Source organism: Echeneis naucrates, chromosome 5 (genome assembly GCF_900963305.1).
Source record: "Echeneis naucrates chromosome 5, fEcheNa1.1, whole genome shotgun sequence".
NCBI classification, from domain to species: domain Eukaryota; kingdom Metazoa; phylum Chordata; class Actinopteri; order Carangiformes; family Echeneidae; genus Echeneis; species Echeneis naucrates.
Genome location: NC_042515.1, coordinates 16,798,475 through 16,822,561, shown reverse-complemented (window position 1 = coordinate 16,822,561; position 24,087 = coordinate 16,798,475). Strand labels below are relative to the sequence as shown.

Below are 24,087 nucleotides of genomic sequence, written 5' to 3'. Positions count from 1 at the left end.
CTTCTCTGAGACCCGGGAGGCGTGGTGCCCTGTCCGCTGCCGCTTCACTGACGCCTCGGACAATCTAACACTAAGTGACATTTAGGACGGATGCGGTTTGTTTGTTTGTTTATTTATTTATTTATTTAGCAGCACACGGCTCGATGCTGCCACCACAAAACTAAACGTGAAAAATATTATCTTTAATGTTTGAGTTTGCAACATATCCCTCTTAGTCCTGCTGCACGGCAGAAAATAAATACACAGAACCAATTCGAAGAAGTAATACGGGATTTTGAAAAGTAAAAGTGCGGGGTTTGTTGCTCCCATCGATTTGAGCACCTTTTCTTGATTTCCTGTGAAAAGTGAAAAGCCATCATCAGATTTCATTCTATTCCAATAACCGAAGTCTTCAGCATTAAGAGACAGAAAGTGTAAAATCCCACTTTAAGGCAGCATATGCGTTTGAGAGGATGCAGAGAGGAAACGCTGTAGTGAAGAGCGCGACCCTGTGGATGCTCAGTGATAATAATAAAAAGCCATGTTCGAACAATTCCGGTAAACCTGCGCTCTGTTTTCTGACCTGTTGAAGGTCAACCGCCTGTTCAAGGCTTCTTTGGCCTAACGTATGTCATCAGACACACCTACTATCCCTCTGCTCCTGAAAGTTCAACATTTTTAACGAGGTCTCAGTGCAAACTTGTGGTCCTGTGCCTGTTGTTGCCATGTACTTTGATGAAAAGTGAGAACCAGACTAATAGCATGGTCCAATATTCCTCTCTGTCCATCAGTTGAAGGAGGACTTGTGTGTGTATCACTGCTCCATAGACTTCTTTCTGGTGAAGCTTGTGTTTATAGTACTTCTATTTATTTTTGGTCCATGAAGTGGTCAATTACCTGTGCGTGAGGGTAGGATGCACGGTCTGTCTCTTCCCAAATGCTGTAGAAAAATTGAAAGTTGTTTCTCCTTTGGGGCTTTGTCCAAGCCCGTGGCTATCAGACGAGAGCCAAACTGTTCTTTCCTTGTCTTCCACTGGATAGAAAGGGCGTCTAGCATGGGCAAAAGAGGCTGCAATTGAGCTATAATTGGTGGTGTGTGCATGTTGGAGGACTTCAGTCCCATCCAGAACCAAGGCTATGAAGAGCATTCAAAATTATATTACAAAAATTACAAAGCCACAGAAGAATTTCGACCCCTGTGCCTAGCAATGGGGTCACAACCTCACAAAACAATGAGGTTTAATAACCCCATAAAAAACTAAACAAATGCGTGCCAAATAAGCAATGCATATATTATACAGAAAGCATTCAGATGATGTCAGTACATAAGGATGCACCATGTCAGAGCTCTTCAAGTTTTTTCCCTCTATCTATGGTTAAGGAAGTCGAATGAACTCATTTGCATGTGTCTAGTCACATAAAGTGTAACATATGTATTTCAGCCAGTGACTCACCAGTACTAGTGCTGTAGGTGCGAACACTGGAGTCAGTTGGAGGTGGTGAGCAGCCTGAGTCTATGGACACTGTGTCATCATCTTGGGAACATCCTGCCTGGATGGCTCTCAGGTAGCTGTGGCTGCGAGATCGGAAGCATGTTGGCATGGGCAGGTCTGGAGGATCTGGGTTGTCCTGAGAATGCGAACGGGAATCTCTGAACGTGGACTCTGAGCTGCGGTCCTCATAGTGATGACTCAATTCCAGGTCCTGTAGCTGTAGTGAGAACAGGACAATATTGGTTAAGACACATCTGTATATAATGGCAAGGAGAATAGAACAGTATGGTATGATTCATTTTGACCAGAGCAGTTGTTCCCAGCACTGGAGGTGACCACCGACTGGCCAGCGGAGTGTCCTTTACAGACATACTCAGCACCTCCACCTGTGAGACAGATTTGATGGGATATCATAAAATGGCACAAAAAACTAAACTGTTGCACTAAACTGAAATTGGTGCGAGTAGTGGAGCGCACACTGCTGAGCAACCCCAATAAAACCTGTTTGCTCCTCAGGCTGGGTCTCTAGATGGGGTGTCATTTCATCTATCAAACGAATTTTCTTCGTTTGACATTTCCCACATTGCCTAACCTGTATGACTTTTCAACTTACAAGGAACAATGAAAGAAATACCAAGGTAAGAAGCACCATCATTTTAGTAATTTTTCACAGAAACATGCTCAAAATGTGAACCATTTCCACGCTTTCTGTTGGAGTGGAAGTCTTGCAGATGATGGGTTTCATATTTTCTTGGTTGACAGAAACAGCCTCAGTAAGAGTCAACAATGTGTAAAAAGGGGTATTTTGATAGTTCACTGACTAGCAACAGTAAGATCTGAGATAGTAAGTGCAAGTACGGCAGCAAAAATGCAAACAAAGTGGAACATCTTGGGGTTTAGAACTATGCACAATTTCACGTAAAAGTTTTGGCAATGGAGGATTTTCCCTTATTCATTTTTGCTTAAAGAAGTTCACAATTACACAAGATGACCTCAAAAAGTTCAAGTTATAATGAAAATTTAGTTTGCTTGGCATGCTGCTGTGAATGAAAATTAAAGCAATAAATTCATCTAACAGGCACATTCTTTGTAAAGCAGTGACCTGACAGTGAATGGGTGCAAATCCTGTACTAATAGCTTGTATTGCCTCATTTGACTAGTTCATTGGAAAAGATCAGAGCCACTCTTTACAGCTGTTCATCATCTCACCGACCTTGTCAGTTGGAGGCTAATGGCTCTTATGTAAGTAAATGAAATATAGACTTAGAGCTACCAATGTCATTCACTTGGCTTTTAGGTTCATGACATCAATGGGAGATAGTGTTGAAAAATGTGGATTAGTTCATCTGACGCTCATTTATTACTGTAATTCTGTCAGGCTATATCTGTTAAACTGCTAATTATATGTCAGAAATGAGTGTAGCTTAAGGCACACAAAGAAGTTGTGTGAAAATGATTTGATGATGAAAGATTTGAAAGAGGAGCAGTTGCTAAGAGCTATGTGAGATAAATACTGAGCAAATGCAAATGTATAATGTATGATCATAACTAACAGGAAGAGAGGACCAGACCTCTGCTTGCACTGACCTGTCCCATGCAGCTACGTCTGCCCAAGGTACTGCAGGCCTGGCTGAAGTCATCGTCATCCCAGCGTGGCAACGAGGAAATGGTACCCTCAATGCAGTCAAGGTTGTCCAGGCTGCGGTTATTGGCAAGCTCTCTCAGAGATGGAAGACAGCTGGAAATGGAATAGCAAGAGAGGAGGAACAAGATTAAGGAGATGTGTTAAACATATGACCCGTTAAGGGGCAAATTAAAAGCAACATTAGGACTGAACAAGGACATATTCAGAGAAACAGTTCATGTTGTTCATATGTTATGACGTAGAGGCAGAAGGGAAATGGATTTGGAGGAAAAAAAAAACATCAGCAAAACCAGGAATTGAAAGAGAGGCAAAAGATAAATGCAGCTGATCTTCAACTCATCCCTTTCATTTCCACATATATGAGTCATAATGAATCAAAATCTCATCCGAGTTATATCTGATTTCAATTTTACCATTAACTGCCAGAGCACCCAAGCATGCAAAGCCAGTGATGTGAGGCAACGTATGTACAGAGCTTTGTGTGCTATCATGGTGCCAAAGCCAAAGAACATGGGCAGGTTGGACTGAACAGTAGCTCTAAACAATGTTTTTACTCATTCTTTGTTGGCACACAGTGATTGTTACATGACAGTAAACTGCCATGCAATGGTCTATGCACAAAGATGTCCCTCCATTCCCCCATTTGAAAAGTGTCCCACTCAGCTACTTTCCACCTAAAAGCGTCGGGCAGATGGTATTTACAAGACCGGCAGTTGTTGGCAGCAGAGCATGAATTTGGCATTTGGAGTCGCCGCTGAACTTACATACATCTGAGGGGAGTGGTGCAAAGCCAATGATGATGCATCATCCAATCAGACAGTGTATTGCACCATCCCCCTAAGAGGTGGCTTGCAGACCTATCACTGACCTGCTCATTGACCTGCCCAGCTGGTGCAGAGAAGACACACTGTGGAGTGGAGACCACAGGGCATCCAGCTCCCCCTGCAACAGAGTGTAATCCAGGGTTCTGCTGCTCACACCAATCGGGGTGGAGCAAACCGGGAGAGAGTGGGGTTGGATGGTCAGGGGGTTGGCAGGGGAGCATGGTTAATCACTCAAACACGCTTTAGCGAAGAATAAAACTTTAAATTTCTTAACACAAACTTTATAGTGATTTGAAACCTTGATTTTATGTGTACATTGGGTTGACCTGCAGGCTGGTTTCTCAAGATGACCGAGTTAGAGAGTCTGAACAGAGTGAGATTAAATTTGACACGGAAACCTTTACATGTCAGAGATTACTCTCACTTTGTTGTCACTCAATGTTTTAAATCACTGGATCTTCTTTAGTGATTTATATAATCACACATGTAATCAGAAGTTGTCTACATGTGTGCTGATGAAACTTTAAAGGAAATTGACATATTGACATAAACCCAACTAACTACCTCATTACAGATAGCAGAGACACTTGCGTTAAGATTTCCTGCGCATTTCAAATGTTTTGCTGAAAGAATGTCTTTTCCTGTTATCTTATACTATATCTTTGGTTTCTCTGTGTTTTTATTACTACTTGTTTATTATTACAATTTTTTATGTGACTTGTATTTATTTAGCCACATATAATTTCATTGTACATGGCAGAACGAAAATAAAGCTGATTCTGATTCTGATAGTTAAATTTACTTCTGATAATTTATTTCTTGTGATAGCATTGCACAGAGTACATTAAATGTATGGCACAAGACAAAAATAACTTGAATTATTACAGCTTTGTACATTTTTCAAAACAGATGTGTGCAGATATGAGATACTGACTTAGAAACAGAATATATTTATTCTTTGTTGTTTTATGAGAAACCTCAGTTGACTCAGCTGCACAATATCACATTGTACCTGCATCATATCCTTCTGCCTCTCATGCCTCTGAATGCTAACCCTTTCAAGACAGGTGAAGCACAATGCCAGCCAGTGGAAAACATGAGGCTCCTGCATAGAGACTTACTGGCCGAGAGCAAACAATCTCAATATGTAAACTTCACTAAAAAACTTGTGACCTCTGAGTGTGGGACCAACAGTTAGAGAGTGAACAGCTGAGATACGGTACTCAAGCTGAACCCACTTCATTCTATGGGTAAGTAGGCACAGCTTGGACGGTGTTTGCATTTTTATTTTCCCGTGTGCTTGCGCAGTCAAGCTGGACTTGGCTTCTTTCCTGTAGGGAATAGGCTGGTTTATTTATTTTCTTTTGATTGTTGAGACATTGTGTCAATCAGAAGTCAATCGGTGTGCGCTGTGGTCACTGATTATCAGACCCAACAAGAAGCTTTACATTTGAATACCGAATGAACCAGGATGCTACACATAAAAAATGTGAGGAGACTGGAGTAAACAAACTTATCAGCATCAGAAATCATTGATCACTCCAGCTCATAGCTGTCTAATATCGGTATTTTATCAAAAGACAATCACCTTTGTGACCTTTTTTGAATTTTAAACATCCAGATCACGGATTGTACCTTGAGTATGAGTTTGTTTACTTTAATGTTGAGAGCTAAAGTGTGCTGCATGATAAAACACAATTCTATGTCTCAATTTATCCCCTTACTTGCGTGGGGGTAGCTGGTCGCTTAGGGACTGCTGCGTGGCCCTGAGGTAGCTCTGGCGGCGAGCAGCAGTTTTTGGAGAGGGTTTGGGGCTTCCCTCTGAGTCGTCGCTGTCTTCCATGTCTCCCATGGCCTTCACATAGCTACCACTGCGCATCCTTCGACATGGAATTTCATTGGCACCCCCACTGTGGCCTAATGTGCTACTCCAATCTCCCTGTAGGCATTCAGTGGATAAAGTTAGGGTACTTAAACAACCATTTATATACTTTAATCTATGAAACTTTCATCAGACTCCAGGCCTACTCACCCTTCGTCCAACCTGCAGGTAGTTGCAGGTTAATTCTTGTTGGCAGGATTTGGACTTGAGCATGGACCTATCCAGAGTAGCTGAACCCTTCTGGATCACAGGTCTTGGCTGGCCCATAGTCAACGTGGACCAGGACCCTCCTTTCATATAATCATTATCAGTCATTAGCATACTTCCTGTTCCACCAATTTCACCACCTCCTCCACTCCCAGGCCCAGGAAGCCCCTGATATTTCATGTCATTGCTGCTTTTGGAGGAGCTTATAGTGTTGTAGCCACTGTGGATGTATCTGTTCTGTCCGCCCTGGCTGTTGTGGCCACTCGGACGCCCCAGAGTCATCATGGCCATCGTGTTATGGTAGCTGCTCAGATCACTGCTATCCAAATCGTCTGAGCTCCAGTAACCTGACATATTGGAACGTGGCCGTCTCTTGGCAGTTGTTTCTGATTTTGTACCCCGATCTTTACTTTTGGAACGACGAGTCTGCTTCCCACTGTCTTCTGTGCCAGAAGAGCCTCCACCACTGCCAGTAGAGCGTCCACTTACATTTCCTTTCATGTTGTGGCTTTCCAGTGACTGGGACTTTGCAAACAGCTTCTGCACTGAGTGCAGCATATAACGAATGCGACCAGGGCTATCTGTGCGCTGCTTGGCGGTAGCAACAGCGGATGTGCGATGATACTGCAATGTGCTGAATCCGTCATGGCCTCCTGGTAGTTGCTTGTCAAACTCCAGCAGACTAGTTGGTGCCTGGTTCTTGGTCATATGATGTGATATAGTTGCTGAGCCGCTCGTAATCATAGGCGTTCGAGCACTCAAACCTGTCATGCCTATTCCTGTTGTTCCCATGCCCATGGATGTCCCTATAGTCCCTGTACTTATCCCCCCGATACTGTCCCCAGGTGGTGAGAAGTCAGACTGCTCATAGGAGTTGTAGTGAATCCTGGGGAAAGTGCTGCTGTTGGACAGCTGATTGTTGAGGGGCAGCATGCAATCCGATGGAAAGGAGCCTGTGTTTGCTGAAGGGTAGAGGTGGGGGTCGATGGTGCCATAGTGGTCCATTGTTGGGCTCAGCAGGTAAGGGCTGCGTGGCAGGGTGCTGGTCTTCTGAGGGTAGAGGGCATCAGGATGGCCTGAGGAAGGATCACAGGAATCAGACAGATGTCTGTTACGGTTTGTCCCCAATCCTTTCATGATGGTGAGGAGGACAAACCCCCTAGAAGACCTCCAGGCCAAGTAGTTACGACTGACCGTGACTCCTGGAAAGCAGAGACAAACAGAACAGAAAGACACAACATAAGACAGAATAAAGGAAGAAGTTTAGCTCTGGTCAATATTTCTGTAAAGAATACTCAACAACATACAAAACTCAAACTCAACAGCTTCTATCCACTCAGCCATACAATACTCAGCTGCTTTCTATGTGCCAAACTACACAACACCATCTAGCTGTAGAGCTGTGAGGAAAATACTGTGCAGCGAATGAGCCAGCTTTCCACTGCCACCCACAGCGAACATCTGTGTTAAAATGAGGAAAATGGATCGAAAAACAACTTGTTGAATAAAGTCAAGCTGTTGCTAGTGGGTCAGGACATCCATTATGGGTATGAGAACAATTGCCAACAGTCATCTGTAACTCCAGACACCTCCACAGATATGTGGGCCTTTGCAGCTGCCAGTGAACAAGCATCCCCTCTTTCTCTGTCCAATCATATTCAGAAAGCAGAGATTCAAAATCATTCAGTCATTGTGGATATATTTTGGTTAATGAGCCACAAATTAAACTTTATGTTGGTGAAGCATTATACATTGAACTCCTTTCTCCTTTCATAAGAAACACACCAACAAAAAAGTTTATTGGTAAGATAAAATTCCAGATGATATACATGCCTCTGCCTTCCTCTCTTTATATCCTACAGCTTAGTTGTGATACAAAACAGCCTAATTTCTGGGAGAGCCCTTTCTTTCAGCCTGTAGCACTCGCCCATAATTCCATCTGTTTCTCTTTCTCTCTTCCTCCTCTCTCCTATTCCCACCTCCAGTGGGTATCCCTGGCATTGGCTACCAAGCTCCTGTCCTATCTTTGCATGTTGAGCCAAGGATGGTGGGCAGACTGTCATAGTGAAACCAGCAAAGAGGATTTGACCAGTGGGTGGTGGGCGGCAGGAGCTGGCAACTACATCTCGTTGTCCTCCTAGTCAAGCTGTGCCAATGCCCTGGCTGACAAGGCGGTAAGGACGCTACTTCTTGTTATGGAAAAGGATAGACAGACAATGGATGAGGAGTATTATGTAAAGGCTAAGCAAAGAGGATACAGAAAGTAATGCTATTTATATATCGGAACATATGTTTGCCTGTAAAAGAAACGGGATCCACCATTCAAACAATCTGATTTCAGCCTCTTAATCAGCCTGGTTTGCACTCTTCATGAGAAAAATTAAAAATCTTCCTGCATTTTGGTTGGATATAGGTATATTTAAATAAATGTGATTAGTATCTATAAATTCCTGCGACGGAGCCATATGCCATTGTTGAAATGCATATTAGAAACTGGACAGCCAGAACGCTGTGTAAGGGTTGGTGTAGTTAAATGTACGCAGAAAAATGACTCCTCTACTCTGGTGCTACAGGTTATCTGAAACCTGACAATTGTAAATTTGCTTGCCTGTTGCTTTTACATTAATCCAGACAGAATTTGGGGCTTTTTCATTCTTATCTTTCCTATTGTAAATGTTTTTTGAATCCATCTGTCATTTATTATTGGCTTGGTTGCTATTAGGTATGAGCAGAACTAGAATAACACTGTAAATCAGTTTCCATAAAGCAACTCTAGTATTCATATCCCCCTTTCTCGTGTTTGCTCTTATTAAACAGTCAAACAAGACTTTACTATGAAATTGTCTCAAGGCTGGTAAATAGTAGTTACAGTGTATGATCATGTTCAGTACATTTGATTTTTATTAGGATGAAGGATAATGAATGATTAGGGCCCCTGTAGATTAACATAGCAGATAATGACTAAGAAAGCAATTACATTTGCAACTGCTTTGTGCAACCACTGGCTATGGACTCTTACTGCATTAAACCACCAAAAAAACTTGCCATCTCCTTGCTGCGTCCTGTCTTAAGTAAACAAATGTATATTTGTGTTGTAGTCCTGTAGAGGGGCCATCTGACTTGTTGAAAAGAGACTGAAAGTCTGTAGGGAAGGACCGTTAGTAAAAGCCTCTGCGCTGAACTTCAAAGTGCTAAGATCGCTGGAGAAAAGGAGAAAATGAGACAATGACAGTGAACTGCTCAGCGGATAATGTGAATATGAGAGGAGGAACTCACTTACAAGACGACAAAACATCTGCAGGCCAGTTTCAGCAGAATATGATTCACCAATCAGAGGAGTGAAATGTTGGGTGTGTTACCTTTCTTTTACATAAGGTGTACATACATGCACATTACTTTTTCACACTTCTGGAAATTTGCTATTTGCAAAAATCTCCATATGAATTATAAGCCTGACTTTTAGAGAAGCATTATTAGCATGCTGCAGGCATAGACTCATTTAGTGTCATTAACAGAGACTTTCTGAGTGCCATCTCCACTGATAGGGTCAAATCCTCTAAATCCTTTTACACCACATTAGCTAACTGCCTCATATCCCGTTGTGACATGCCACTCAGCTAAGCTTAGCATGCTCTGCTCAATGTGTCAACCAGTATGGCTTGAAATGACAGTGATAGTGGCATTATCAATGAAGGCAGGATTGTAAACTCTACACTGCCAGTCAAATGTTGAGAACATTTTAGCATTTTATGTTCATGCTCTGTAATCATACACTAAAAATAGAAGAAAACACAAGTAAGGCTAAGGTTTAAGAAACAGATCTAAGAAATGGTCCAGCTCTAATAAATCTAGAAATTCAAATTTGTGTTTTCTTTTTCTTTTTTAAAATAATTTGATACACAATGAAATAGTTCAAAATAAGGCTGTTCATATTTTTGTGTATGACAGTGTATGGGGTGAAGTAAGCTGATCCATTAAGCACATTGATTGCTCTTTTCAGTGTGTCCAGCAGACAGTCAGTAAACAGCTACTGGAAAATTTTAGGGTTGGATATTTATCACACTGTATGAACCCAATGAATAATAAGGTGGTGTGAGCATGCCTTGGAGTGCTTGCAGATCATTACAGTTCATAAAAAAGAGCTGTATGAAAATTAAGCTTAACAGCTAATGTTTGTTCAGCATCATCTAACATCATTTCTTCTTTGGTACAAACCTTTTACAGTATCAATGCAGTGAAATGGTAATAGGCGCCAAAGGGGAAGAAAATAGTTTAGGTAAAGCATCTGCAATTGTTAGATGTGTGTGAGTGTGTATCTGTGTGAGAGTATAGCACCCATTGATAGTGTTGTGCTCACCAACACATGCACACAGCAACATTAATTTGTCTGTTGTTTGTGTGTCTTTACACCCTGCTTGGAGCGTCTGGTGGAAGCATCTCCCTGCCTTGTGCACCGGGGAGCTGCCATCTGCTCCTCCAGTGGGGAAAGGGGTGTTTGGCTTCATGTCCAGCTCATGACCTTACTCCTCTCAACCACCACAACCTGAGAAGTACTGGCAGTTCATGCTCTGCACCTGAAGAGGGCGATCACAGTCAACACAAGCAGGACTATGAATCTCAAGTTGCGTCATTTTCTTGACTTTTTCATGCATCAAATTGGTTGGTTATGGAAAAACTTGTTCAGAATTAACAGATGCATTTGACAGTAAGGGAAAAATGATTTCTTCTGATGTCGTTGATAAATCAGGGAATGACAATAATGTTCAGCCTGGATGGATTGCAGTGGCGCAAGTATTCTAGTAAACTAAATTCACTGTAAATACAAATTCCTACATTATAAGGTTTTAGCAGACAAATCATTTAAAATATATAAAACAAAAGTATTCATTCCCCTCTAACTAAATATATAAATATTTATATAAATCAATTACATCACTACATTGTAAATACTGAGGCAGCAATGAATGTGCAGCATTTTACTTTTGAGGCAGTTTGGGGTGGTGAAGGTTGTAACTACAGTACACAGTAATTAGGTATTTGAAGTTGATCCCTCTCTTCAGGCTACGCCCACTGACCCCGCTTTCATTTAAATATGCTGGGTTTCACCTCCTGATGATTACAAAGTGATTTGCTTTTAGTTTGAAAAATCATATGACTCATATAGTCCATGGTATGATTAATGAATGAAGAATATATATATATATATATATTCAGCTAAATCTATTTTCCTACTTTTCAAATTCAGATGAATCAGCCATTTGCGTCCTTTGTCATGTCATAACACCTTTGACTCATTTGGGCTGTGACCAGTTATTTAGAAGGAACTTTTACACTCAGTCATTAGACATTTCGGCAGGCAAAAACTTCAGCAAAAGCTTGTATAATTTTCTATCCATTGCCCCAAATATGTTGTTTTATATTAAGTCTTAATTATAAAATTAATTTCCTTGTATTTACTCGCTCCTCAAATATAGCTCATTGGAAATGCACCACCAAATTTAACTGAAGTACATCTCCACTTCTCTCCACTTGTCCACTGTGGGCAGCAGTCGATCACTGGAGGGGAATACAGATTTTTGGCTGACTGGAATCAAAATAAGTCAATCAAATAATTTCAATGTGTTTCTAATTCTAAAAATAATTAAACTGACTGACGGATTATGTATCAAAACATCTCAAGCATGTATCTGTTGTAACCTAAGAGTAGCCAGACAGTTTACCCAGTGGCCAATTTCTAGACTGGCATGTCTGTGGACAGCCAGATTTAGATGAGACTGTGCAAAAGGACATCATTCCTTCATCTGAGCAACACAGGCAGTTTGTCAGAGCACAGCTCAGTCAGTCAGCCAACCCTGAGCCCATCTGCTCCAATAGGCTTATAGCAATGCCCTGGAAGAACAGGGGCCAGGGGATTCTTTGTGTGTGTGTGTGGTGTCCAAAGGTGGTGTGTTACATGTGACAAGACCAACGAATGGTTGCGGACTGCTGGTAAGGAGGAAGGGACAGCAAGGAGTGTGGGAAAAGCTGTGGGGAGAAAGGCGTGGGTTTTGTGACTGTGAAAATGAAAGCAATCTAAAAGGAATGAGAAGGTGTGAAAATGAGTAAGTGTGTTGTAAGCTGTGCACTGGGGAGACAGAGAAGAAGTTTAATGAAGCAGAGGAAGTTTAGGGGAGGAAGACAGCTAGAGGTACATTTTTTGCACATGTGAAGGAAACAAGCCAACCATTTTGGATGACGTTCTGTTTATCCCAGAAAAGGCGTGAGGGTGTAAATGATTGTGAATATGTGAGACGTCTGTGCAAAAATAATAAATGCGGGGTTTTTTTTTTCTGCTGTCTTGGTAAATTATACGACTTTGCTCCTTCAAATCAGAAGTAATTGAATTATTTGCCATTATTTGCCAACACAATCAGAATCACACATACAAATAAACAAACACTCACTTACATGTGTGTCAAATACTTAATAATGAAAAGAGCATATGTGAACGCGTGCATGTGTGTGTGTGTGTGAGTGTGTGTGTGTGAAGCAGGCTAACCTTGCCCTAATTACACTCTATCTATTCCATCAGTGCTGTGCTCTGGCCTATTTTCACAGCGATAAATTTACCACTCTCCCCTCTGTTGTGATAGATGACCCACTCATTTTAGCCATCTCTAAAGACTGCAAGCCAGAAAGGAAGTCAGCGAAAGACAGTGGCACCACTTAACTCTTCACTGCTTATTGTGCCAAAGGAACTTTCCTTGTCCTCAAAGCTAATTCTGGTTTTGAAGTTGGTACATTTAGAGTGCATGGTGTGTAATTATTGTTGTGGTTTTTTTTTTTTTTTTGGAAAGAGGAAAGCCAGGCATAAAAAATAATAATAATAATAAATAAAAATCATGGCACCTGCAAGTGTTTTTCATATGAGAAAGCAGTTTCTTGCTGTTGCTGTATATTTGCTACTCTGACCTCAAACAGGCCTGAAGGTTAATAAGTCAGTTAAAAAAAAAAAACAAGAGGTCACTAGGTCACATTCTTTTATGGATCAGTATGGATCAGATCATACACTCTAACAGTCAAATAGGTAATTTCATGATATGTTGCTGAACACAACAGTGTTTATTCAGCAACGATACCTGTGGTATGGTTCAAACATCATGCAGCCCAGTCACCTTTGAACTCGAAGCAGAAATCCTATAAAAACGCTATAGTCCCACTATCAGACCCTCGAGGAGACAAACTGTGTTGATTTTATGTCAAATTATTCTTCAATCAATTTTATGATCCATACGGTAAGCAAACACAGCGGCACTTATGTTTGTGCTGTGGTTCAGATCTTAAGCATGAATCATTCAAAAACCTGAGTTCCTGTGAATTTGAGAATATAAAGTGAATAGTTTTATTCACAAATCCACATGATTATTTAATGGATACAGTTTATTGTTTTGACCCTGAAAATCTATGTGACAGCAGTTGTCAACAAAAATTGTTTTTGTACTTGAATGCCTATATTCACACTGATAGGGTAATTTTCATTCAACATCTTCAGGCTGCGTGATTCCTTCATAGTGTGAGTCCAGCGCAACAGATCTGCCACAAAATCTAGCCCTTGTAAATGTTGCTTCAGTTCTCTAAGATTGGACGATAAACTCTGTATCTTCCAAAGTTACTTCATCTTTTGAACACTAAATCCCTCTTCATGTTTTCTTGCAAAGCTGCTGAGAGAGAAACACAATAGGGCAATTTTTACTCTGACTTTTACGCTGGCCTAATTCAGTGAGTCGAAAACCCCCCAATAGCTTCAGCGAAGTTGTGAATTAATTTCTGAATTAGGATTGACATTAAATAAATTTAACAAATGGGAATTTTATTTTAAAATATTAAATCTACAGGAAGCAGGCGCGGTGGGTTTAAATCAAAATTTAAAATACATTACTAACTATATTATAACTCATTCAGGATCCAATTTTCAGCTAAAGAGTTGGTGGGCAGACATGGCCAAGTGCAATTTTTTGGGGGATTTTTGGCACAGGAATGGGCATCTTTTGCTCAGAAGCACACAGGGAGGGGAGGGTTGTGTGCAACAGCTGTGGCCTCTATCTCTGGATTCGGGGCAAATCAGAGGGACTAATGCAAACAGACACAGATGTGCACATACAGTATGTACGCACACAGACAGACACTTTCAGACTTTGTGTGAATTCAGATATAACAAGAAGCTTCACTGCAAAGACACAAATAAAGTGTCTGTTCTCACACAGACACTGAAGATTCACTTCAAAACCATTTAGTATAAATTCAGGCCAGAGTTCATGTTTTTGAGGACAACTACTAATCCAACTTGCGGAAGACCTCCAGAATGTAAGACACAGTTAAATGAAGGGATGAGGGAAGGCAAAGCTCTCATTCTTATAACTGAGCTACAGCTCAATGACATACTGTGCTGTCTATAAGTTGTTGGGTTGAATGTGTATGAGCCATGAACAACCAGGACAAAGCTATAAATCCCACCAGGATAAGCTATAAACCTCACCCCCTACAGAATGCCCTTGGGCTGACACACAATAGCCGTAGTTCACGCTAAAGTTTCAACAAAGCCTTGAACCCCACAGAGGAAACAGCAGGACTATGAGATTTCCTGCAGTGAATAGAAAGGGGGAAAAGTCCCTTCCTGTCCTGTGGTCATGTGACAGGGAAGAGAGTGCAGGGGTCCCTTCTGGACGCCAAGTGGGTGAACCTGGTATTCATGTCTCACAATCCCCACGTCACGTCAGAATAATAACCATGATGGCCGTCTGTCAACCTATCAACCCACCAGCTGCCTGGCAGTGAGCTGTTGTCTTGACAACAGTCAGAAAGCCAGCGGGACAGGCAGAGAGATGGTATACAGTAGATGTGAACTACGTGAGCTAGCGATGTGGGCAGCATGGATTCCTGGTAATACATCACAACCTAAGAAAAGGACGTGAAAGGATTTGTTGGGGAATCCCCCGAGTGATCACAGTTCATTCTGAGGGGGACATAAAAATGGCTACCAAATTAAAAAGACAGGAAAAAATAAACCCAGAGCGTGTGCTTTAATTGCACCTGTTAGTGGTAATACAGTATAAATGGCTGTAAAGAAAAGCTGTGTTTGAAGGTCAATCTAAAGACGGAGTGTGTCAATTGAAATCTGCAGCAGGAAAACACTGACCATGGACTGAGGCCATGGTGAAAATGCTTGTCTCGGTGGATATCTTTTTACTTCAAAAAAATGAAAACATTCCCACTGTGGCTTGAACATGACCTCTGGGATTCATTACCTCATTCAACTGCACTGTAGCAGGTAATATGGATATTTGCTGAAAGGATTTCTGAGTAAGAGAGGATATTGACCTTGGCATAGTGACATTAATTATTTTTTTTCGCTCATTCTCTTCACTGCGTGAGTGGGCTGTATGTTTGCAAATGACTTTGCCCTCATGTATTAGAAGATCTCCATTAAGCAATTGTTTTCTCTGGTCTGACTAATCCAAAAAAAAAATCCAGATTTCAGAAACAGCTGCACACCTCGTTTCTTGGGGGAAACCACCTATTCATCAGAAGGCAGAAAAGTTAGGGTAGTGCATGCATAACTTTAAACTTGTTTGTTTGTTTGTTCAGAGCAATTTAGTGGCCACAGGAAAATGCAATGGATAAATTCTAGATTCTTCAGAAGTGATTCCTCTCTCTCGCTATATATATACTATACTATATTAGCGTAGGAGAGTAAGAGCACTTCTGCACTGTCCTAGTCAGACTGTTTCAGTACCTATTTCTTTCTGGATGAGCACTCCATAATCCAGTGTGAGAGAAAGAGTGAAGAGACAAAAGAACTTCTATACTGTGATTCAGGGAAATTGCCATGGTCTCCTTTTGAGTGCAGACAGCTAGGAGAGACTAATGCCTCCATCTCAGCTGCCCTCGCAGCCCTGCTCTCCTCCCCACATTCTCATTCAAGGGCGAGCTCAGCTTTGATCATAGTGTTTCAGTACTATAGTCATATCAATTTTTTCCTTTCTCCTGTGAAGCTATCATTGATTTGATTATCCTCTGGCAAATGCCGTGTCTCTCACTTTGACCTACTAAGCAAAGCATGAATTAATCTGCCACAGTGAAGCTTGTATGATTAATTTGTTATAAAGCAATGGTGCACAACAGGACTGAGCCTGTAAATATTACAGAAATACTTTAAAGACAGAACCTTCTGTGTGTGTGTCTGTAATCACAGACAGCGGCTTGACACTGTGTATGAGAAGTGATCATGTTTGTGGGCATAATCCTTAAATGAAGTCTGGTTCGGTACCATGTTGTTGTTTTGAAATTTTCATTAAAATGACAGACTGATGAAAAAAAAAAAATGTAAAATGAGCAGGCTGTCTTCAGAGGCAGATCCACTGAGAGCCAAACAAAAAGACAATCAAACAATGCATTACAGAGTACCGTGCACAATAGCACCACAAAACTCATGTTCTCTCAAGTCATTTCTGCCTGTAAGTGAGTCCTGTAAATCAAATTTTCTTCAAATAGGGAAAAAAGAAACTCAACCAGCAATGGAAAAATACTGCAACTTGTTCCCCAGGGTGCACCCCGCCCTCGCCCAGTGTGAGCTGGGATTGGCTCGGGTACCCCCCGCCACCCGGAAATAGATAAGCTTTAGAAGATGAATGAAAATGATTTCATGTTATCCTCACTGAGTTGGGGTTTACGATGGATAGAACATTTGTCTAACTGAAATTGAACACGGCATTTTTTCTGTAAATCTGTAAATTTTTTCTGGGTGACTGCAAATTGTTGCAAAGCTGCAACTGGTTAAAAAAAATAAAATAAAAAAAATTGTACACTCTTCGTTCCGATGGGACTTGTTATTTTGTGTTTTCTGTCCCCGTGCCCCTCTGGAATTGTTGCTGTGTTATGGTTTCTCTTTTTCCTTTCTTTCTCCCTGATTGCTGATATATTGTGCGAGTGAACCTGAGTTCAGGCAAACTCTCATGTAAATACAGATTTGGATATGCCTGGTCAAAAAATGAAAAAACTGTTTTGTGAATATGTTATAAACGTGAAGAAACCTCATCCACTTTCTCTGTCAAACACACACCTCATACTTACTGGCTGCCGATATTACTGAAGTCTAACCCATATCTGTTGTGAAGTGGTGAAAAGTGAGTCTGATAAAGAAGTTCACTGAACAGTCCCTGACTCAGAACTCAGACACAACTGACAACGACAGTGCAGGGGGACGGGCAGAGACCAAAAAAAAGAACAAAACCCGAAAATAAAAAAGTGTGACCAAATAATGTCCTGGTATGAACAACTGAGGAACTGGCAGCTTACGCCCCCGGAGCTCTCTATTTTTCAACCACATGGCCCTGGCCACAGCTTCTTATCTCTGCTGTAACAACATTGCCTCGAGAAGTGCTTGAAAGCTACATCCCCAGTTTCCAGGTGTACAGAGAGCCGTTCCTGTCAGATTTTAGATGCAAGCACTGAAGCTTCTCGAAAATTTGCTGGAAAGTCTCACATCTTCATCCATTATTAATAGCACCTCAAGCCTTCCTTGTGCGCAGGATGAAAAACTAAAAAGCAGAATTAGTAACTCAGTAGGAGGTTTGTTTGAAATTAGACTTTGGCTCTTGCTTGTCCTGCATTGAATCAACATTTGATGTCCCATCAGTGTGTTTGCAGGGAATAGCAATTAGCTACTAACAAATGATGTCAGCGGTGAATCCCATCCCTGATGGCTGGTGAGGAAAAGGCAGTTAAAGGTTACCGGTTCACGGTACAGCTCTGCGCATGCATGATTGTGTGTGTACTTGTCAAACGTGTGAGCAACTGCGTGTTGAGGTGAGGCAAAAGACTTACATTGGCAGCTCATTTCTCAGAAGGCTGGTTCTGAGAAGGTGGAAATTTCCTGAAAGAGATAGGAGGAAAACCGTGTCAGTGTTTGTGTCTGCTATGAACCCGTAGAGCCGTGTCATGCCTTCCTTGTTAACCCACAACAAAACCACAGCATATTTTATCACAGACACACACCCACACGAACAGAAACACACACAGAAGCAAACAGAGCTGTGGATAAGCCTTTGCCGTGGCGCATTGTGAATCGGGTTAAAATAATCTGATTGAGAAGCAGTGCTCGAGGGCATCTTGTATGCAAGCTCAGACCAGAGAAGCATCAGCAAGAAGCCCCACCTTGATGTCTACTTTACTCTTTGCTGCCCTACTTTCTCTCTCTCCTCCTCCTCTCCCACACCAATGGAGTGTAGCACAAAGGCACCGACTCGCTTTAGTACATTTCAATCACGGTAGTCTCCCACTCATCCATATTCCAGTCGCTTTTATAACACCTGCAGCGTTCCAGCAAGTATGACAATGTTGGATCAGGGGGCTTTTCACCTCAGGCTTCCGCAGTCACACGCTCTCCATGTGTCTTGCCTGATAACATGTCAGAGCACACAAGATTGTGTCTTTCATTGGGGTGCCTTTGGACATCTACAGTGATCTATGTGTGCGAATGCATGCTGGGGTTTGTTATGTTTATTTCCTGCAGTCTGTGTTAAGCGTACATTACAACCCTGTGAAACATCCACTCATCTTCTTTTTTATCATTTCCCTTCTCAGAAAAGTGGTTCAGGCTCGTCAGTGCCAACTACAACAGGCCCATATGATGAGCAGCTCTCTGATGCCATACACCAAACTGCATCCCAGCCATTTTGTTTTGCATTACGGATCCCTCCTTTCCTCAAAAATTCAGTCAGAAGATGCTTTGTTCACCAGTCTGACAAACACTCCAATCCACACAGTGCAAAAAAGGTTTAACCTTGATGTGAATATGCTGTATTTGGTGCTTTATGCTACTATGGCAAATATTCTCTTTGATATTTTTGGCATTCATCTGTTGCCCGAGTATTTGAGAGCACATATACTATCATTGGGAGATGGGACACAAACAACACATATGAATAATGTATCCACACAGAATGCTGCTTGTTAATGTAGAGTAGATGACACTTAGATAAATGAATATTCACAGAGTATAACGAGGTGTCATGGAGGTATCTCCCCTTCTGCACAGAGCTGCAGCCTTGAATGTGCACAGTTTACCTCAAAGAAAGCACAACCATCATCTCTACAGATCCACAATCAGTAGGGATTTAGGAGACGTGGCTTCACTCAAGGTACATCTTTGCAGCAGTTCATCATTTCAAAATCTAGAGCAGAAAGTAGTGCCTTTCACATTTCGTCCAACCACGATGGAAATCAGAGATGTTTATATCTGTGGTGAATGATTGTGCTGGAAGGTGGAGCCAGAGACATGAGGGGACGAGGCAAGTTTGTTTGTGTAACGAAATAACTCAGCACATATTTCCCTGGAAGGCGTTCAGTGAGCCGAACATGAAGAGGAGCTCATTAAAGCCGCTGCTGCACCACTGTCGCAAATCCCAGTGCTCCCAGTACAAACAATTAAGTGCTCATCGTGGAAAATTGCTCTGAATCTTAATGATGTAATTATTTGTCATCCAAAAAGGATCCAAAGCACTTTTTTTTTTTTTTTTTTACTGTTCAGCGCTGTTTTCTTATAAAGCACATATTTGGTTAAGTTGTTAACTCTGGTTGTGGTTGTTGACAGTGACCAGGAAACAGTGTGGGAACAGCAGCATCTCATATCCAAATCATGCCCCATCCTCCACCCAAAGCATCTTTGCCCTACAACATCATGGTACCTCCTGCCTCTTAGTGAGAGCAGCCATTTTTCACAACGCATCATGAGGCCTTCAGAAGGAGAAAGTCAACACGAGTTTGCAACTAATTGAACTAATTCGCATCAGCATTTAGGCGCCATGGCTCAGGTGGTATACGGAGCCATTCACATTTAATCACATGGGTGGTGGGTGGTTCGACATGCTGACAAGCCGTTGAGCAAGATATTGATGTCAGGGTGGCACAATCATTTAATCATTATGGCATTCAAGCAATTTGGAGATACTATTCAAGTTTGTACAGTCAAAAGAGGGTATTGATGACCTTGGACATCTGGTTAGTGGTCTTTCTCTTAAGTCGGTATGTGGAATTTGTTTACAAGCATGTGAGAGAAGGAGCCATGAAAAAAAATTGCAGACCAGACTGTGAAATGCAGGACGAAGTGGATGAGACAATGAACTCAAGAGATGGCGTTGGTTTGAAATGTTACGTTGTCCCTCCGGTTGACTTTAATAACACGACACTGCAGGATGAAGCTCCTGCCATTCAGACAACTTTACTGGCGGAGGCAACACAAAATGTCATGTTCTCGAGCATAACATTTAGAGTGGCCAGTAGATGAACTGCTCTGTCCTGAACATCCACAGCCACTGTAACATTCGTAAAAACCTTTTCACCACTGTGGTTCATTTTGATTTTTGGGACAGAATGAGCAAACACAAAACTCAAAAGTGCTGTGACCTTTTGCAATAAAATGTCAAGGAAAATTGCACAGACTCACAAATACTCTCTCTCTCTCTCACACACACACACACACACACACACACACATATACACACATGTACACACACACACACACACACCCTAACAGTGTTAAAGGTCATCTTGTATTGGCTTCAAAGTGTTATTCAGAAGAACTGAAATGACACGAACAAGAACATAATCCGACATCCACTAGTAAAAACCATTATCAAGATAGATCACATTAATTGGCCATGGAAGAAAATTGCTTTTACAGTAAGCAGTGACTTCAGTTGAGAGATATAGAAACGAATTTTGCATCATGTAATTTTCCTCATCTGCAACCGAGTCAACATCAGGAAGTCGTTACGCTTCCTGGGAAAACAGATTCTCACACTTTATTCAACTCATTTATAAAGCACAGATAAACTTGGCACAAAAGACAAATGAAAGGCATTTCCTGGAGGTTTGGGGGTGGGATCCATGCCAAAGCACTCTTCAAAGCACAATGTCAAATTGCGGTTCACAGCAGTGGGTTTCTTAAATTAAATTAGAAATGAGACTGGGACACAGATTGAGGTATCAGGCTTGGGTGATCTGCTGATTGGGCTCTTCATTTAGGGAATGCATTATGAATGACTGCTCAGTGTGGAGAATCTCTCCCATTGATGCTCTACGTGGACTCTAAATCCTAATGATGATGATTGACGATTACCACAGCAGATGTCTCGCAGCAGGAAAACTGCAGTTTTTCATTGAAAAACAAAAACTAAAACATGTAACCAACATTTCAGCAAGCTTTATTTTAGACGGGGGACAGAAATTCCATCTGAATTTGCCTTCCACATTTCACTTTCATGTATATGGGAACTAAGTGATATTCATTGAGGTGGGATTTAAGGTGGAGAAATCCTTTGGCTTTCAAATGTGATGTGACAGTGAAGAAATGCCAGTGGCTCTACACATTAAAATGGTCTGGTTGCTGTCATGGTAATAACTAATGTATTATGCATGAGTTACTGAGAGCGCATGAGAGTCATTATAAAGAGGGAAAAGTTGTAAAACAAATCAGGATACTTAGATCAAAATTTCAATCCCCCCTCCCTTTTTTTAAGCATTTTTCCATCTTTCCTCGGATGTTCTGTTTCTTTGGGGACAAATGTCTAATTACATGAACATTATGTTTTATTGTAAAACTACATCAAACTAATAATTGCTGTGTTTTGATGTGTGTACAATGAGTGTCTACATGGGTAGGTGGGTGTCTTCCATCCATGGGGCAGGGATTTGTTACGTTTCTTCCATCCATATGTAGTAACATGTTTAATGACGTTCTGTTTGTACGTGTCTGTTTGCGATGACATCTCAGTGAAAGCACCAAACTTCTCTGCAGCAGATCTGAGGCAGTTGAAGGGTTATTATTTGGAGTGTCTGTAGAAACCTGTGTTCAAGGCCATGATGAAGTGCAGAGTACACTCCCACGTGAGCACACAGGGCTTAAAATAATAATGAGCATATTCAGGGAGTTGATAACAATTATTACCTTTGAAGAGCAGAAAATCTTTCACATCAGAGATGAGAGTAAGGTGAATAAGAAGATTCCAAATTTCTGCTCCTTTTCATCTGAGGACTTTGTGCTTTGCATTCCAAATAAATCATCAAGTCTTCAGGTATGTATTGGCGGTGTTGGACAAAACTCTATTGGCCTTTCTTTTTATCTTTTTATTAGAATCAACCCATACAAAACTCACACAGTTGCAGAGATGCATTAGACTTTAAGAGCACAAGTGTACATTACTGTGAACTTCTGACGAAAAGCCTTTCAGCTCTATCACCAGAAATCCCTCAAACACTGACGTACTCTGATCTCATCACTCATGGTGCTTTGGACCTCCACTAGCATTACTTCAGAAAAATAAATCAGTTAGGTAATGTGTCCACTTATGATGTCTTGAAGGAAAATATTGTCTCAAAAGACATTTTGAAAGGACATTTTTTTTTTTTTACCCATTTCCATTAGATGTGCTAATGGGATCACTAAAGGTTCTCTTGAGACAGCGATCATTAAGTGTTATTGCTTTAACCTGATGTTGAATTTGCCCTCAATATTTTCTTTTGCTGTTGGTTCAGCGTTTCATCACCAACTGGATTTCAAACCATTTTGAGTTTTCTGTCAGCTTGAAGATCTTATTTATATTTTTAGTTTGGTGGTCACATTTTCAGGCACATTGCTCTGACTCCTCCAGAGATAAACCAAGAAATAGTGTGCTTATTTTCTCCTGTATTCACTTGCCATACTTCTTAAAATAATGACTTGCATCATTTTTATATATTATTCAGCTTTACTATGACGGAACTGCTCTCACTATTTTGTGTTTTTGGGCAACACTGATAAATGTTTTGCAAGATACAGCTGCAGTGAGATTCCATTTGAAACGATTTGGCCTCATTGGATGAAGAAGTTAACATTTTGAGGAACCAGGGAAGTAGTTGTTGTTGGAAATGTTGATTCCTTTTATTTCTCAGAATTAAAAAAGGCCCAAGTCAATAAGCCATCACAAGCATTTACAGAGACCAATTAGAGTAAATTGGTCTGGAAACATCAACCCATCGTCTTGTGTACTCAACCTGCAAAAGTTCACTCTCCTCAATCAATATGTCTTCCTCACTTGTTTTGTTATTTATGAATACAGGAAGGTGACAAGACAGAGTCTTGACAGCAAACGACCCAACTACAATGCTGAGTGGTGTTCTGTGCATACTGCGCAAACATAGAATAGAATGAGCAATCAAGTTCAAATTTCAACCACATAAGACTTTATATATTGTTTATCGAGCCTTCCCCTTTTTTATTCTGAACATTCAGAAAGATACAATATATCTTAACCATTTTTGAGATACCCATTCTAAAGAAGAGAGCCCATATATGTATGAGTTGCGGACAGCCGAGTAGCAGACGGTGTAAATGGAGACTGCTGGTAAAATGCACGCTGACTGTGAAGCAGCACGCTAGCTCTGCAGGACCTGGCTCAAGAGAGAGATGCACTGCCTTCAGCACACACACACACGCTGAGCATATTGGACATATGTGTGCATACAACACAGAAACACAATTCTGAATACACACAAAAATGCATCCTTAGACACCTACACACTCTCACAAGGGCACAGAGAAGCAGGCACTCGTGCCAGACAACACCTGTCCCTCTGTGCTCTGTTTGTCCTCCTCTCTGGGGCTTCAGCTTGAACACAAAGTGAGAAAGTCAGGGAGATATACTGAAACTGAGCTTTGTTCTCTGTCACCAGCCATATTCATATAAATTCACACAAAACACACACATATGCACGTGAGGAGGTACGGAAATGACAAACAATGAGTAGTACCTCATTGCAATGGCTGAAAGTGATGAGATGAAATGGAGGGTAAAAAAAAGCCCACCTATCTTTATGAGTGTGGTAATTTGTGTGTGTGTGTGTACGTACATGTAGTTGTCCAGTCATTTGTTTTGTTAATCTGTTTCAGAAGAGTTATATCTTGGATTCTCTTTATTATCTAGTCTGTTTCAGAATGACTAACACTTTATTAGACACCTTTTTTTGTGTTTTAACTTGAGA

At 41.2% G+C, this 24,087-nt stretch overlaps 1 protein-coding gene across 2 annotated transcripts in view; it reads right to left on the bottom strand.

The window, feature by feature from the left end:
• The window catches only part of dlgap4b (discs, large (Drosophila) homolog-associated protein 4b), a 103,229-nt gene that overhangs the window by 14,857 nt on the left and 64,285 nt on the right, over positions 1-24,087 (bottom strand). For both annotated transcript variants that reach the window (XM_029502892.1, XM_029502893.1), the window contains exons 3-8: positions 17,893-17,941; positions 5,974-7,232; positions 5,666-5,880; positions 3,060-3,210; positions 1,778-1,858; positions 1,434-1,689 (exon numbers count right to left, since the gene is read on the bottom strand). In XM_029502892.1, coding sequence (XP_029358752.1) covers positions 1,434-1,689; positions 1,778-1,858; positions 3,060-3,210; positions 5,666-5,880; positions 5,974-7,167 — 1,897 coding nt within the window. In that variant the 5' untranslated portion in view covers positions 7,168-7,232; positions 17,893-17,941. The remainder of the gene's footprint in view (positions 1-1,433; positions 1,690-1,777; positions 1,859-3,059; positions 3,211-5,665; positions 5,881-5,973; positions 7,233-17,892; positions 17,942-24,087) is intronic.